This window comes from Rhineura floridana, chromosome 6, assembly GCF_030035675.1.
Source record: "Rhineura floridana isolate rRhiFlo1 chromosome 6, rRhiFlo1.hap2, whole genome shotgun sequence".
Taxonomy (NCBI): Eukaryota; Metazoa; Chordata; class Lepidosauria; order Squamata; family Rhineuridae; genus Rhineura; species Rhineura floridana.
The window spans coordinates 72687220-72704453 of record NC_084485.1 but is presented as its reverse complement, the minus strand read 5'-3'; the positions used below and the strand labels follow the sequence as shown (position 1 = coordinate 72704453).

Sequence of the window (17234 nt, the reverse complement as noted above, 5' to 3'; positions counted from 1 at the left end):
GTGCAATGTGGCCACAAAAAAGGCAAATGCTATTTTAAGCTGCATTAACAGAAGTATCTTTTCCAAATTGCTTGAAGTACTAGTTACCGTCTAATCAGTGCTGGTTCAGAGGAGAGCAACAAGGATGAGGGGAGACTGAAAGAACTGGGCATGTTTAGCCTTGAGAAGAGAAGACTGAGGAGAGATATGATAGCACTTTTCACATTCTTGAAAGGTTGTCACACAGAGGAGGGCCAGGATCTCTTATCGAATATCCCAGAGTGCAGGACAGGGAATAAAGGGCTCAAGTTACAGGAAGCCAGATTTCAGCTAAACATCAGGAAAAACTTCTTGTTAGAGTGGTACAACAATGGAACCAATTACCAAGGGGGATGATGAGCTCTCCAACATTGGAGGCACTGAAGAGGCAGCTGGACAGCCACTTGTTGTGTATGCTGGATTCCTGCACTGAGGAGGGGCTTGCACTCGAATGCCCTATAGGCCCCTTCCAACTCTATTTTATTATTCTATGTCCTCCCCATCTCCCACTCAGTCATTTTCTCAAAACTAGACATACCTCCAACCTTTTCCTCTCACAGGACTTGTTTTCCACACGATATGCACAAAAGCAGGACTATAGCTGAACGTCAAGAAAACTAAAGTAATAACAGAAGACTTATGTAACTTTAAAGTTAACAATGACGACACTGAACTTGTCAAGGATTATCAATACCTTGGCACAGTCATTAACCAAAACAGAGACAATAGTCAAGAAATCAGAAGAAGGCTAGGACTGGGGAGGGAGCTGAAAGAGAACTAGAAAAGATCATCAAATGCAAAGATGTATCCCTGAAAACTAAAGTCAGGATCATTCAGAGCATAGTATTCCCGATCTCTATGTATGGATGTGAAAGTTGAACAGCGAAAAAAGCTGATAAGAAAAAAATCAACTCATTTGAAATGAGGTGTTGGAGGAGAGCTTTGCGCATACCATGGACTGCAAAAAAGACCAATAATTGGGTGTTAGAACAAATTAAACCAGAACTATCATTAGAAGCTAAAATGATGAAACTGAGGTTATCATACTTTGGACACACCATGAGAAGACATGATTCATTAGAAAAATAATAATGCTGGGAAAAACTGAAGGGAGTAGAAAAAGAGGAAGGCCAAATAAGAGATGGATTGATTGCATAAAGGAAGCCACAGACCTGAACTTACAAGATCTGAACAGGGTGGTTTATAACAGATGCTATTGGAGGTCGCTGATTCATAGGATTGCCATAAATCATAATTGACTTGAAGGCACATAACAACAACGTGGTTCCTGGGATATTTTACACTAAATTCTCTGTAAAACTGGGCAGTACAAATTAGGTACAAGTTAATGGGATCTTAAGAAATCTGAATTTGGATATGATCCATCCAAAGTTAAGCACCCACTGATTTCAGTGAAAGAATCTTACAGTGCAATCCTCTGAACACGTGTACTCAGAAGTAAATCCCATAGAGTTTAGTGGGACTTGCTCCCACACAGGTAAATATAGGATTGCAGCCTTATGTATGTAATTTTGGATGGATTGTAGCCATCCTTTTTAATTAATTTTATTTTAATTGAACTATCTATAAATATTCATTATACAAATCTTAAGAAAAAAATGTTTAAGATGAATCTGGGAAAACCAGAATGATGATTCTTCCCTGATCAAACCAACCTACGATTTCTACTGACTCAGTCCCGTCACCTTAAAAAAGGGTGTCTCCAACTTCATCACCAGAACAATCCTCCCAAAAAATAACACTTGGCAACAGTCCTTCTTCATTATATGACAAAGCATCTCATCAGAAGGAGAATGTGCACACAAAAACCACCATCTTATTCCAGACTTCCTTATGTTCATTTTATTGCCAAATTATTTAGACTTTTAGAATCCTGCCAAAGAATTGGGAAGGATAAGTGCTTAGTAATTCAATAATAAAGATTTCCCTAAAAACAAAAAAATGGAAATGCTTGTTTATATAAGCGGCAGGTTGTTTTTAAAGTTACATGTTTTCTGTACATTTATGTATACAGGTAAGCAAGCAAGTGGTTCTTGTTCCTCTTGAACTAAGCATGGGTGATTGGAACTATAAAAGCTGTGAGATTGTTACCAACCACTGAAGCGTGTGTGTGTGTGTGTGTGTGTGTGTGTGTGTGTGTGAGTGTGTGTGTGAGAGAGAGAGAGAGAGAGAGAGAGAGAGAGAGAGAGCATGTCTGTACATGGGGTCCAAAAAGAAGCCTAACAGATAAGAGAAACTGTTCAGGGGTGCCATGCTGGCTGAGTTGTAGGCTGAATTGTAGTCCAAAACAGCTGGAGGGTGCCAGGTTGTCAAAGGCTGGACTAGGGGTTTTCAAGCAATTTAAAAAGCCCCTATAGGCCAATTCCATACATTCAGAGAGGTATCTGGTGAAAAGCAGTGGCATTATAGCTTGGCAGCTGAGCACCTGTCTTCTAAATTAGGAATTATGAGTGTTATTCCTCACACTTATGTAGTTTCTAATACTTTATTCAAGAAACATATTCGTTCCTTTGTAAACTGAAATGTTAACCGCTCAAAATCCCCTTGTTTGTAAGACTGGACCATTTGGCAGGAGAATGTCCAGGAGACATAGTCATGAGCACTGTGCTGCCCTAAGCCTCAACGGTTGTCTCAGCAGCCTTGTGATGAATGGAGACAGAAGGGCTCATAAGACCATAAGGAAAGCCCTGCTGAATTAGACCAAGAGTCCATCTACTCAGGCTTGGCATCAGCAGCTGGCATGGTGAGGCAACAGCCAGGACTCACACCTGCTGACTCTTGTCTCCCTTTCAATATTTTTAATGGTTGCCTAGCAATGAAGGAGAAAAGCCTGCCATGGTTTGCAGGCCTAGATGCAAAATGACAAGAATAAATATGGGCATATACAAGTGAACAGCAATTAGCACAGCTACTGTATAGAAACAAAAGTAAGTAACAGTGAAGGCCAAGACTAGCTGGTGGACATCTTGCTAACATGGCTACAAGTACTGTATTGCCCCAAATATAGGCCACACTCAGGTTTTATAAAAGGCGGGGAAGTATGACCTATATTTGGGTCAATATGGTAGTAATCATACACATGTTGAGCCAATCACATGCACACAATGCAAATATGCAGTCTGAAAATCCATTTAAAGCACTATGCATCAGGTTTTTGCACATACAAAAAAAATCTATTGCTTTAAAATTATAGTTTTGTTTCTCATATTATAAAGTGCCCTTTCTCCAAGGCACTTAGTAGGGGACAAATGGATAAGCCGTGTGAAGCTTCTGCTCTGCGATCCACACCAGAGTTGGGTTGTGGCACCCAGCAACTTGGTGCTGTCGTGGATCACACACACCATATAGGCAGCATGGGCTTAAATAAGCCTGCCCAGCACACCTTGTCCTGCATTAGTGCATCACTGCGCACGCCCCACATGCTGCCTGTACATGCCTGCCATCACCCAAGATGGTGGCGGGGGGAGTTCCTAAGGGGTCGATGCCCCCATTGCCATCTTGGATGATAGCAGGCATGTGCACACAGGACGCAGAGCATGCACACTGACACGATGACGTGGGAGGTGGGCGAGGTGGGCAGGCCTATTTAAGCCCCACTCTGCCTGCATCGGAAGGCAGTGTTGGGGAGTATGACACTGCGGGTCTGGGCAAGCTAATGCCTAAGGGCCCAGTCACACCTGATGTCAGCCCTGGGTATAGAAATATAATGAGTATTCCTAGAGCACTGCAATGGGCTCAAAAACCTTTCAAATTCAGAAGGCTGGCTGATAATTCAAGTCAGATTTAGCAACTATCTTCTGTCCACAGTGGTTTTCTGGCAGTTCTCCAACTTCTCTAGGGTATTAGGAGTTCAATATCCTTTAGAGAAGAAAGTGATTGAACAGAGAGGTCAGGGTGACTATTGCTCTGCTTAAAATAGGGCAGTCCTCCCTTAGAAGGATTTGTCTATATGAATGGATGTCTGGTCCAAGTCCAGTCTGAATGGAACCATAAGAAGGGAGACCAGAGGCCGTTAAGTTGCCCATCATTAGTGAGCACCTGGACAGCAAACTTGGCAGGCTCACAAATAGCTTGGTTACAGCCTTTCCCGCTATGGTGAAATGCATTGTATTTCTATTTAAATTATATTATTTCTAAATGTACATGTATGCATATAAATTAGAGAAGGGTCACAACTTAGTGCTAGTACACATGCTTTGCATGCAAAAGGTCCTAAATTTAATCCCCTGCATCTCCAGGCAGGGGCAGATAAGACCCATCTCCAGAAGACTAGAGAGCCACTGCCAGTCAATCTTGACATACTGAGCTAACTGGAGCAATCATCTGATTCAATACAGTATAAGGCAGCTTCATATGTTTCATATGCAAATCTTATGCAAATCCATGCCCTCTTGTGTCCTGTTTTTTGCTGATGCATTTAAAGGGTGCACATCAAGAAGAAAGACCCAAAGGAAAGCTGTTTTTCAGCACAATCCAGGGAACAAGTCCTGGGGAGGTGTTATAGCTCAGTGGTCAAGTGCATGCAGGGCTGGCTCCAGATTTTGGAGAGCACTTGGGCAAGATGCGCCCTCTTCCCTGTGTATGCCCACCTTCTTACCTCCAGTGCTGCTGCCCATTTGGATGTCCTCTTCCTATAGGTCCAATCCCCATGGTTGCTCAGAGGGGGAGAGGAGTATTAGTTGCTGCTCCTCCTTGCTCCTGTCACTACTCATTCACTCAGAAAGGGCAAGAAAATAATCAAGAGAGTCAGGGGCCCATAGATGTCAGAGGTCCTCTTGCTGAGGCATGGATCTTGGCAGGTGCCCAACAATGCCCACTGCTAATGCCAGCTCTGATTCTTTGAATATGGAAGATCTCAACGTTCAGTGTCTTGCCTTTCTATTTAAAAGGATCAAGTAGACAGAGATGTGAGAGGCTTCGTCCTGAAAACCTGGACAGCCACTGCTGGTCAGAATAGACAACACTAGGTTTGATGAGCAAGCAGTCTGACTTTGCATAAAGGAGTTTCCTGTGTCAGCCTAAATTCTATCTCAAGGAAACTGCTAGCATTGCTCTACCTGGAGAGGCAAATGCCACAAGAGGAAGGCTAAACATGGCTATTGAAATAGTCACAGATGTCTAACCTACTACACATTTTTGAGGTTGTCAACAAACATAGAGATCCAACCAACAGAGTGTGCTTGGTTTTTAGGAAGACCAAATATCTCATTGAAAACTCATGAGGACACATGACAGCTATGGGATAAGGGGGACTGGATCTCATGCGTACTGAGAATTGATTAAAGCAAGAAATGATAAGAGGTAACAATGGAGAAAGGCAAATACTGCGGTCCTGCAGTTACCAGTACAGAGGCTGGTCTTTTTTACTAGAAAAACTGACTAAAATTATCAGGGAAATAGTCTTTTATACAATGAAGGGATTAAACAGTTAGCTTTTTTAGCCTGGAGGGAAAATGGCTGCAGGAGAGGAAGTGACAAAGGTTTATAAAATCCATTGAGAAAGCATGAAAAATGATTCATTCTCAAAATATATTAACATAAAGACAGAATGAAATAACTAGATAGTAGGATCAACCAAAAATAGGTATGTGTTCCAACAATAAGTCCTATGAATTAATCATCACAGGGTATTATGACTTCTAGCATAATTTTTTTTAAAAAACTGGTTACATAGATGGATGAGATGAAGTTTATCAATGGCCATTGTCAAGAATGCCTGGTTTGAAAGCTTGAAAACTAAAATGGTTCTGAGGCAAGGAATTTGTGTGGGGAAATATCTTGTCTGAAATGGGGCCTCTGAGAGGCCATGAGATTTCAGTTCTCACAGCTGAAGCTAGTTAATTAAGCTATAAGCAAGATCACCTGCTTATCAGTTGAGACTGGTACTTCAAGGCCAATTGGCCTGGGAAGGTTGGTGAGTGTGTGACCATTAGTATTGAAAGCTCCAGAAAGTTTCATCATCAGAAAGCTCTCTGATTGGCTAATTAATTCCTGGCTATTGCTGGGCATTTCCCCATAAGAATAGGATCCAGGCTTTGGGTTTTTGTTCCCCAATGGTCTTGATGTTACCTGATGTTGAAGTTCCATGTTCCCTCTGCTATCCAGGCTATACATCTCTGGGAAGATGTGGAACCATGAAGTTATTTTGCTGTTTACCTCTGTTGTAAGTATGGACTAGGCTAGACAGTTTTGCTATTTTTATCTGTGACTGTAACTCTGTATTTTACTTGGCCTTCAGGGGTGGGTTTTAAGGAATTAGTTTGCTGCTATACTTGTGCACTTACATTTTATTTAATAAAGCTACTTCTTATTTACCAGTGAGTGTTCATTGCAGGGGAGACTTGGCTCTAAGTTCAGCACCTTGGCCAATTAGTCACGGACTACCATATATTTGAATATTTTGCCTAAGGGTCCAAGACAAGGAGTGCATTCTTGGCTCCTGGAATCCTTGGCAGGTCTTTTTCTGGCACCTTGGGTTCCCTTTAGCCTAGAGTGGGTGACCAGGATTAAGGAGTGGTGGCAATCTACCTACCTTGCAGGGCTGGTGTTGGTTTACTCAGCCCTGGTAAAGGAGGCACAGGTTATGCCTTGCCTGGATCAATTGCCCTGGGTTTGGGAACTGAGTCCTGGGAGTCATGGGGGTTCATGACAGCCATTGCCCATGTTCTCTAGAACCCCACCTTCCATGCTCAAAGGTAGCAGACCTCTGGTCATGGAATTCATGGATATCTATGAATTCCTCGCAGGCAATTGCCTGGCCTCAACTGAAAGGCAGAATATGGAGCTAGATGGACAATTTATTTGACCCAATATGGGTTACGTCCAAATTAAGTTCTGGTTAGAATAGATCCATTAAAATTGATGGACATGTTAGTCATGTCCATTCATTTCAATTGGCCTATTCTGAGTATGGCTAACATTGACTACAACCTTATACTTTTGTTTTTATTTCCTCTCTTCACTACATTGCTCATTTCCTCTGTTTCTCTTTTTTCCCCACCCTCTCTCAGAGCTTGGAAAAGTTACTTTTTTGAACTACAACTCCCATCAGCCCTAGGCAACATGGCCACTGGATTAGGCTGATGGGAGCTGTAGTTCAAAAAAGTAACTTTTCCAAGCTCTGCCCTTTCTACATAGGTCTAGTTTAGTCCATCCAGGTAAAATCAGATTCCACCATAGCAAAGAATAGCAGATTTCCTCAGCTGTCAAGCAAGATCAACCTTTCTGTCATCTGGAAAGATGGCAGATCATCTCTAGTCCTTAAGCAGAGCAGAATCTGTGGATTCCATTGAAAAAGCCAGTGTCATACTATGTAAATGCTGCTTTGTTATCAGAGAGGAAATGGCAAGCTCTTGTTTGTTTTAGAATGTTAAAGTACCACTTAGCAGCCCAAGACCCATACAGAAAAACTCCTTCGCCATCAATAGTTCAGGCTGTGGTTGATCCAAAGGGGAAAGGTCCCCACTTTCTTCACTAATATGTTTTCAACTGAAAGCCACAAGACAGATAAGCGCACAATCAAAACACTGTTTTGCTACAAAAATTAAAGGATGCCTACACATTAACGTTTCACAAGCATTGGCATAAGCACTCCATGTACATTCCCATGCTATCAATAACTTAAAGGGGTTTAAACCTCCCTTTTGAAATATATCAATGTTATCTTATCAGGGAGGAACAGTTTTCTCTAGATTGCCTCCTTTGTCACTGCGGGTGGCTTTTTTCTTTTCTCATTTTGAGGAGTGCTTTATAATCCAAGTCAGGCTTTACACACGTGGCAGGAGGTAAGAGAGGAATAGGGTTCATGCTCAATGGAAAACTATTGTCCTGCATCCATTCCAGTTGACTTTCCCTCTTGGCCTCCTATGAACTGGCAGCCCCTGGTCCTTGATGAAAGGTTCACAAACTGCAAGACAAGATTTCATTGGTCCCATCTGCCTGTGTACTAAAACAGCTTGGGTCTGTGCATAGACGAATCCCATCAGTCCATGGATGCTGCAGTCATTGCCCCTCTTCCCACTGGGAAGAAGTGGATAGTGGTACTTATTTTGGGATGAAATTGGGTTATAGATATACTCATCCTCTAAGCCAGGGATGGGAACCTGTGGCCCTCCAGATGTTGCTGAACTCCAGTTCCCATCATGCTTGGCCATTAGTCATGTCGGCTGGGTATGATGGGTATTGGAGTCCAACAACATCTGGAGTGCCACAGGTTCTCTTCCCTAAACAATCTGAGGAGTTATTTATGTATTACAGCAGCATAGGAGGAGCAAATTCACATGACAGTTTGTTGGTGTCAAAATAAAAAAATGATTGATGTCTGGTGTACTTAACTAATGAATGTCCTGAAAAATCTAAGAAAACTGGCTTGAATAATTGAGTTGTGTTTAAGCACTTACAAGATCAGTTCAACAAGTTGAAATCTATTGGGAAAGTCAACTTGTGGATTTATTATGTGTCTCCTAAACCTTCACTTTTGCTTTCAGTTGGCAACACTATTGTATTTAATGTTTTTGTACACATCTCTAGAATCTTTTTGATGAAGGTATATAAATTAGATTCCATAAACAAACGAATAAAACATTATCCTTCAGTCCTCTCAGCAGGTTAAGTGTCCACATGTAAGATACCACAAGAAAGAAGGTACAGAGATGAGAAACAAAACAAGGATGAGGAGATTTACCAAGAAGAGTAATGTGCGATAAAGGGACTGAAGAGGAGAATAGAGAAAAAGCAATAAAGATAGGTGCAAGACCATGAAGACACTAAAAACAGAAGAAATTTAAACGTAAATAGGAAATGATAGATGGAAGCTATTAAAGAGAGCATGTAGAGGTTTGGTATGACTAAAGCAGGGCTAGTGCCAGAGGGTGGCCAGGTCAGGGCCTGGCTGAGGGACCCTGTGGCTCAGAGGGGCCCCTCCTTAGGGTGGGATGGTAGTGCTCCTGTTCTGTAATCTGTGGCAGCATCAAATCACAGAAAAGGAGATCCCAGGCATCCCCTCCCAATATAGTCAGTGTGGGCTTCAATAAGTCCGCACATATGTGCCACCTACCTCTTCTGTTCCTGTTATATTTGATCAATTTCTTCTTTTTTTGGCTTACATTGGTGCACTAGCTAAGGTTTGGTTCTCTATATAATTTTTAAAAACTTATTTTTTCAATCTACTGACTACAAAAAAATCTTATTAGGATGCTCATTCTATCTTGTTCTGATAATTACCATATTTTATCCATTGGTCTTCATGTCTCTCAGCATAAATTATCTCTGTTCTCAAACCTTCTTGTTCATTTTTTTCTTTCTATACACTTAAGTCCACTGTCAGTGCCAGACATGACTGGGCACTTGGGCACCAGCCTGCCATGGGGTTGAGGTGTCATAGCCCCAACCCTGCATACAGGCGGCACAGGGCTAATAACCTGTCAGTGCGTCCCCCCTACCTCTCCCATCCCTGTGAATGAAGTATGCACTGTGTGTGCATGCCTACCATCAACCAAGATGATAGCGCACACCTCATTCACAGGAACAGAAGAGGTAGGTGGCACATATGTGCGGACTTATTGAAGCCCACGCTGACTATATTGGGAGGGGATGCCTGGGATCTCCTTTTCTGTGATTTGATGCTGCCACAGATTACAGAACAGGAGCACTACCATCCCACCCTAAGGAGGGGCCCCTCTGAGCCACAGGGTCCCTCAGCCAGGCCCTGACCTGGCCACCCTCTGGCACTAGCCCTGCTTTAGTCATACCAAACCTCTACATGCTCTGTTTAATAGCTTCCATCTATCATTTCCTATTTATGTTTAAATTTCTTCTGTTTTTAGTGTCTTCATGGTCTTGCACCTATCTTTATTGCTTTTTCTCTATTCTCCTCTTCAGTCCCTTTATCACACATTACTCTTCTTGGTAAATCTCCTCATCCTTGTTTTGTTTCTCATCTCTGTACCTTCTTTCTTGTGGTCTCTTACATGTGGAACATTCTTCCTCTAAATATCAAGCTGACCTCCTCTTTGTCCCCTATGAGAAAAGGTTGCAACATTCGGGGCTTTTTAGTTTAGGGGAGTTGCTCCATCCCCTTGATCATTTTGGTTGGCTTTTCTGAACCTTTTCTAACCCTACAATACCATTTTTGAGGATGAGGTGACCACAGCTGTACATAGTATTCCAAATGCAGTTGCACCATAGCTTTATATAACGGCATGATGGTATTGGCAGTTTTATTGTCAGTCCCTTTCCTCAATATCCCTAGCATGGAATCTGCCATTCTCACAGCTGCTGCTCACAGGGTCAACATGTTCATTGAGCTATCCCCTACAACCCCAAGGTCTCATTCCTAGTCAGTCACTGCCAGTTCAGACCCCATGAGTGTATATGTGGAGTTAAGATTTTTTTGCCCCAACATGCATTACTTTACATTTGTTTACAGTGAATTGCATTTGCCATTTTACCACCCATTAGCTCAGTTTGGCGAGGTCCTTTTTGAGCTCCTCGCAATCCCTTTTTGTTTTTACCAGGAACCAATGCTCTGACTCAGTATAAGACACCTTCCTATGTTCCTGTGTGCCTTTGTGTAGTGTTTTATCATAATTAGGAGAAATACAGAGAAAATGTATTTATTTATTTAAAAGCATTTATAAACTGTTTAATATTTTAAAATCTCTAAGCAGTGTACAATATAAAAAGTCATTAAAACAAAAATACAACAAGAAATCAATAAAACAAATTATATTAAAATTAATATAAAAGCCTAAAAACAAATAAAGCAAGAACATAGGAGGCATTCAAACAGGGTCCAATCTTAATGGGCCAGAGAAAGCCCAGGCAAAAAAGATATGTCTTTACAAGACATCTGAAGCAACTGATGGTTGCTGCTTCATGTATAGCAGAGAGAGGGACCAGCCATACTTCTGTTCTTCATGAGATTCTTCTTTTCATTCTCTGTGCTTTCATTTTTAGTCAAAGGCATGCCCTCATGTCCTCCCAACCCTATAAGGTGGAAAGATGCTGACTTTCTCTTAAGAGGAGCCCCATGCCTTTCAGCCTTGAAAGATCAGCCCCCATGTACACAAAAGCACATTGTTTTTCTACCAAAAGAGAACAAAGGGCCATTGAGAAAGCAAGTTGCCCATGGAGCCATTTGGCTGCAGCCCATCTAATGCAGCAAATTGATGCTGTCAAGGTCTGTGCAAGGCTATCAGAAGAGCCAGATCAAAGCCCTCTATAGGCAGGGGTAATCAACAGAAGGAAAATTGCTGGAAGGCCTCTACAAACTCTAGTATTCTTCTCACCTAGAGTTATTTTATGTAAAGAGTTGGAAGCTGCACTCTGAGCAAGTCTCAGCTCCTCCACTTGCGCTCTGTCTAAGCAAAGATAACTTTATCATAGTTTATGAATAGAAATACAGGTGTGTCTTTAAATGTGGAAACTTAAGATATGGCATAATGGGAGAAATCTACTACGTAAAATAAACAACCCCTTCCTGGCAGCCTCATAAATTGCTGTTGAAAGGTTTCCTGCAGCAGCTAACATAACCCAGGTTGGAAGCAGGGATAAGGTAGCCAGCTCGAGAAGCCACTGGAATCCACAGAATCAGGGGCCCTCCAGACTGATGGCTGTTTCTGTTTTGTTTTGTTTTTTGCAAGCATATTCTGCAACATGATATTGACACAACAATAGGGTATTAGTGGTGGATTTGTACTGTACCATCGACACATCATTTCGCTTTTAGTTGTTCTACAATGTTCCTCAGTGTTACTGCATTAATGCCATCTAGAGGGGTACTCTGGCACTATAGCACAACAAAAGCAGGATAACACACACACGAAACATACGTGGTATAAACAGTTACACACTTTCAGCAGGAAGCTACAGGGCATGCACCGGTTTTTTATTATATATATGCTCTGTATCTCTGCTGCATTGCTAAACTTTTATCACAGATAGTTTTTTTTAAAAAAAAAATCAATGTATCTTCCTGTATATTGATGTTCCTCTATTTCATTTGGGGCCAAACTACATATATTTAGTTTTTAAAGTTTAACACAACTGGGGGGGGGCAGGATCCAGACCATGGCACACAAATGGGATTAACCCTTTCTCCACACACCCCAGTCCTGATTAAACCTACACACACAGATACACACACCAGATGCTATTAGGCCTAGCTCCAATGGAAGTAATTATACTATTCCTATTCATTATTGTTTAAATACCTGCACACACTAGCCACCTACCGCAAAGCATTTCCACTGGCCACACCTGGAGAAGGAACAGGTTGATCTGCCGATCAGTTGTGAAATCTCTTTGAAGCTATTAAAAAAACCCCCACTCAAGCAGATCCCACCAGGTTTTACATAAAAAGGGGCAGCATTTGACTAGAGTTGTGTGCCCCTGTTTTCAGATAAGAGAGGTGGAGACACACTGGAGTCGGCAGAACAGTGAATGGGTCTTTACCCTCAGACACATCCTCTGAAATATATTCTCTACCCAAAAGTACGCAGCACCTTCAAAAACACCTTCCTACATTCAAGCAGAAGCACATTTCTCAGTCAAATGTCCTGGGCAACTACACCCAATTCATGTATCTAGACTTTAAAATTAGATCAATTGTTTTAGTTATTTGTTAGATGTCTTCCTTGTTCAACAAGGAACACAGAAAATAAAGGGCAAAACAAGAATTGAAAGAATAACCACAACAATAACAAATTTCTCAATTAAAAAACAAACTTTTTTAAAAACAACAGCAGTAGCATCCATTAAATTAAAATATCAATATAGCCCAAACCAAGAAAAACCCTTGAAATTAGCTTTTAGCATAACCCATCCAGTTAAAAACTTGCATTGATTAAAGTTAATTACTTTCACTTGCATTAATGGGATCCAAAAGTGTTTGACTTTGGATCACAAACACCCGATGGCACTGGAAGAATCTCCTGAATTTGTCCAGAAAGTGAAATGAGATCAGTCACAAGTTGGAGGCCATTATAAGCAAGAGAAGTGCTACTCCCCAGCTCTTGCTCATTTGTCAAAAATGTCTAGTCCCTAGGTAGAATATGCTCGAGCTAAGAGCTCTAGCGCAGCCTTTCCCAACCAGTGTGCCTCCAGATGTTGTTGGACCACAACTCCCATCAGCCTCAGCCAGCATTGTCAATGGTCAGGAAAGATGGGAATTGTGGTCCAACAACATCTGGAGGCACACTGGCTGGGAAAGGCTGCTGTAGCGGAACACAGTAGCACTCACAGTGGCCATTTTAAGAAAGCTGCATCTGTCTGAGAGTTTTCCAAACTGGCCTATCTCCCCAATGAAAACATTCCTTCTGCAAACACCCCTGACCTAAAAGGAGACAGAGCAGAAGAATCTTTGTGTGTGAAAAGTACACAGAGCAAATGCTTATTACAATAAGGGTCCAGGGCCAGGTTGCGTTTCCAGGGTTTAAAAATATTCAGTTCCATTGCAATTTAATTAATCCCAAGGGACTGTTTACTTTCTCTTTGTGCCTCGAGGGGAACTGTAGCAAAAGGGTTTACAGCGCATCAACTCAAATGCTGCTTTGGAAGCCTGCCAACCTACTGCAGCCTCAAAGTGAGGCTAGGAAGGCTGAATTTGTGCTAACTACGGGACTGTAATACCAGGCTCCAAACCGAATTGGTTCCCCTCTAAGAATTATTTTTGGAATACCACAGTTAATTGGGCTTTGGTTTACTAACAGAAGTGTGACGTACCCAGGATCCTTTGGAGGGTCCTTATCATCCCATCCCTGGGATTCATCAGATTAAATCTAGTTGTCCAAGCTTTACTACTAGGACTAGATGCACTCTAAAATAGCCTAAAATAGGCCTAAAACAGTAACTTGGGTTGAGATCAAATTTGCAGATTATACAAAATTGGGAGGGATAGCTAATACAAAACAAAATTCAAAGTGATCTTGATAGGCTGGAGCATTGGGCTGAAGACAACAGAATGAAATTTAACAGGGTTAAGTGCAAAGTTCTACACCTAGGAAAAAGAAACTGAATGCACAGTTATAAGATTGGGGATACTCGGCTCAGCAATACTACATGCAAGAAGGATTTTGGAATTGTTGATCACAAGCTGAAAATGAGCCAACAGTGCAAAGTGGCTGCAAAAAAGGCAAATGCTAGTTTAGGCTACATTAACAGAAGTATAGTTTCCAAATCATGTGAAGTACTAGTTCCCCTCTATTCGGCACTGGTTCGGCCTCATCTTGAGTACTGCATCCAGTTCTGGACACTGTACTTTAAGAAAGATGCAAAGTGGAACAGGGTCAGAGGAGGGCAATGATCAGGGGACTGGAAACAAAATGCTATGAAGAGAGACCGAAAGAACTGGGCATGTTTAGCCTTGACAAGAGAAGGCTGAGTGGAGACATGTGATACTTCTTGCATGTAGTATTGCTGAAACAATTTATCCCCCATCTTATAACTGTGCATTTGGTTTCTTTTTCTTAGGTGTAGAACTTTGCACTTATCCCTATTATATTTCATTATGCTGCTTTCAACCCAATGGTCCAGCCTATCAAGATAAGAACATAAGAACATAAGAAGAGCCTGCTGGATCAGGCCAGTGGCCCATCTAGTCCAGCATCCTGTTCTCACAGTGGCCAACCAGGTGCCTGGGGGAAGCCTGCAAGCAGGACCCGAGTGCAAGAACACTCTCCCCTCCTGAGGCTTCCGGCAACTGGTTTTCAGAAGCATGGTGCCTCTGACTAGGGTGGCAGAGCACAGCCATCATGGCTAGTAGCCATTGATAGCCCTGTCCTCCATGAATTTGTCTAATCTTCTTTTAAAGCCATCCACGCTGGTGGCCATTACTGCATCTTGTGGGAGCAAATTCCATAGTTTAACTATGTGCTGAGTAAAAATCCCTGTTGAATTTTGTTTCTGTCTTCCAGGATATTAGCTATCCTTCTCAATTTTGTATCATCTACAAATTTGATAAGCATTCCCTGCACCTCCTCATCCAAGTCATTAATAAAAATGTTGAAGAGCACTGGGCCCAGGACTGAGCCCTGCAGTACCCCACGTTACCTTCCCCCAGTTTGAGAAGGAACCACTGATAAGCATTATTTGAGTACGATTCTGTAGCCAACTGTGCATCCACTTGATAGTTGTTCCATCTAGCCCACATAGCTAGCTTGCTAATCATGATATCATGTGGTATTTTGTCAAAAGCTTTACTGAAGTTGAGATATATTATGTCCACAGAATTCCCACAGTCTACCAGGGAGGTTACCTAATCAAAAAAGTAGATAAAATTAGTCTGGCAGGATTTGTTCTTGATAAATCCATGTTGGCTTCTAGTAATCACTGCATTGTTTTCAAGGTACTTACAGATGGACCATTCTATAACCTGCTCCAGAATTTTCCTAAGGATTGACATCAGACTGATTGGTTCCTCCCTTTTGCCCCTTTTGAAGATAGGGACAACATTAGCCTTCCTCCAGTCATCCGGTACATCACCCATTCTCCATAATTTCACAAAGATAATAGTCAGTGGTTTTGAGAGTTCTTCAGCAAAGGTAGGCTTATGGGGTGTAAAACAATCTGGATGGTACACATATCTCTGTCCCCCAACACCTTGCCACTATTCTGTGACACCCCAACATCTGCTGCCTAAGGCAGCTACTACCTTCTAGAAACTACTACCTTCTAGAAACTAATGGTGTATCTGCAGCAGCTTTCCCCCCAAAATATGGCTCAGGGAAAACAGCAAGGGCATCCCACATCTCATCCTAGTAATGTCCATCATTAGGACTCCATTGCCAAGGAATTGGGGTTGTTACTTTTTTTTAGTTCGGGGGCCAAGGATGTAAATATCTCATTTGAGAGGTACTACTGTATTTTGAGTGATGTCTAAATAGTCGATATAAGTAATATTAGTTGCAAAGCAGAGTTACTTGAAAGAAGAGCCACTAAGTGACGTAGTGGATAGCTCAATGAAGATGTGGACCCAGTGTATGGCAGCTGTGAAGAAGGAAATTCCATGCTAGGGATCATTAGGAAAGGAACTGAAAATAAAACTGCTGATATCATAATGCTGTTATACAAATCTACAGTGCAACCACATTTCAAATACTGTGTGCCGTTCTTGTTGCTTCACCTCAAAAAAGATAATTTAGAGTTGGAAAAGGCTTAAAAAAAAAGGGCAACCAAAATGATCAAGGGGATGAAGCAACTCCATTGTGAGACAAGGTTGCAGCATTTGGGGCTCTTTAGTTTAGACAAAAGGTGAGTAAGAGGTGACATGATAGAAGAGTATAAAATTATGTGTGGTATGGAGAAAGAGAATAAAGAAAAGTCATTCTCCCTCTCTCATAATACTAGAACTCGTGGATATCCAATGAAGCTGAATGTTGGAAGAGTCAGGACAAAAGAAAGTACTTCTTCACATAGCATAGTTAAACTATGGAATTCACTCCCACAGGAGGCAGTGAGGGCCACCAACTTAGATGGCTTCAAAAGAGGATTAGACAAATACATGGAGGATAAGGGTATACATGCCTGCGAGCCATGATGGTTATGTGCTGTTTCCATGGTTGGAGGCAGCATGCTTCTGAATACCAGTTGCTAGAAACTGCAGGAGGGGACAGCGCAGTTGTACTCAGGCTCATTTGTGGGCTTCCCACAGGCATCTCTTTGGCCACTGTGAGAACAAGATACTGGACAATATTATTTATTTATTTATTTATTACATTTATACCCCGCCTTTCTTTTCATGATAGAAACCCAAGGCGGCTTACATATGGTTCCCAGGCGGTCTCCCATCCAGGCACTGACCAGACCTGACCTTACTTAGCTTCAGCAGGGAGCTGGCCTTATGTGCCTTCAGACCAAAGCCTGGGACAAAATGGGCCATTAGCGTGATCCAGCAGGCTCTTCTTATGTTCTCACATTTGCAAATACATCAAGTGACTGAAAAGGGCTCCAGTCTGTTGCTATAACACACTGAAAGTGATTTCATTTGAGAGAAAGGTTTGCAGCCTCCTTCTCCTCCAGCCTCAGAAGATCTGATTACAAGAGAAGGCTCCAGTCTGGTCCTTTCTCTGCCATCAGATCTACTCATGATTAAGCACAGCTTGGGAACTTTACTCATGAAAAAGTCTCCGCTGCTCTTTGTTCAAATGTGGTAAGCACAGAACTTACTAGGGTAAGGAGGGGACAAATTGAATATTGCT

General features: G+C 41.9%; 1 protein-coding gene across 1 annotated transcript in view; it reads right to left on the bottom strand.

Annotated features, from left to right (window-relative positions):
* The window catches only part of SPDEF (SAM pointed domain containing ETS transcription factor), a 49647-nt gene extending 44924 nt beyond the window's left edge, over window positions 1-4723 (bottom strand). The window contains exon 1 of the mRNA XM_061630394.1: window positions 4637-4723. Coding sequence (XP_061486378.1) covers window positions 4637-4655 — 19 coding nt within the window. The 5' untranslated portion in view covers window positions 4656-4723. The remainder of the gene's footprint in view (window positions 1-4636) is intronic.
* Window positions 4724-17234: the final 12511 nt, after the last annotated feature.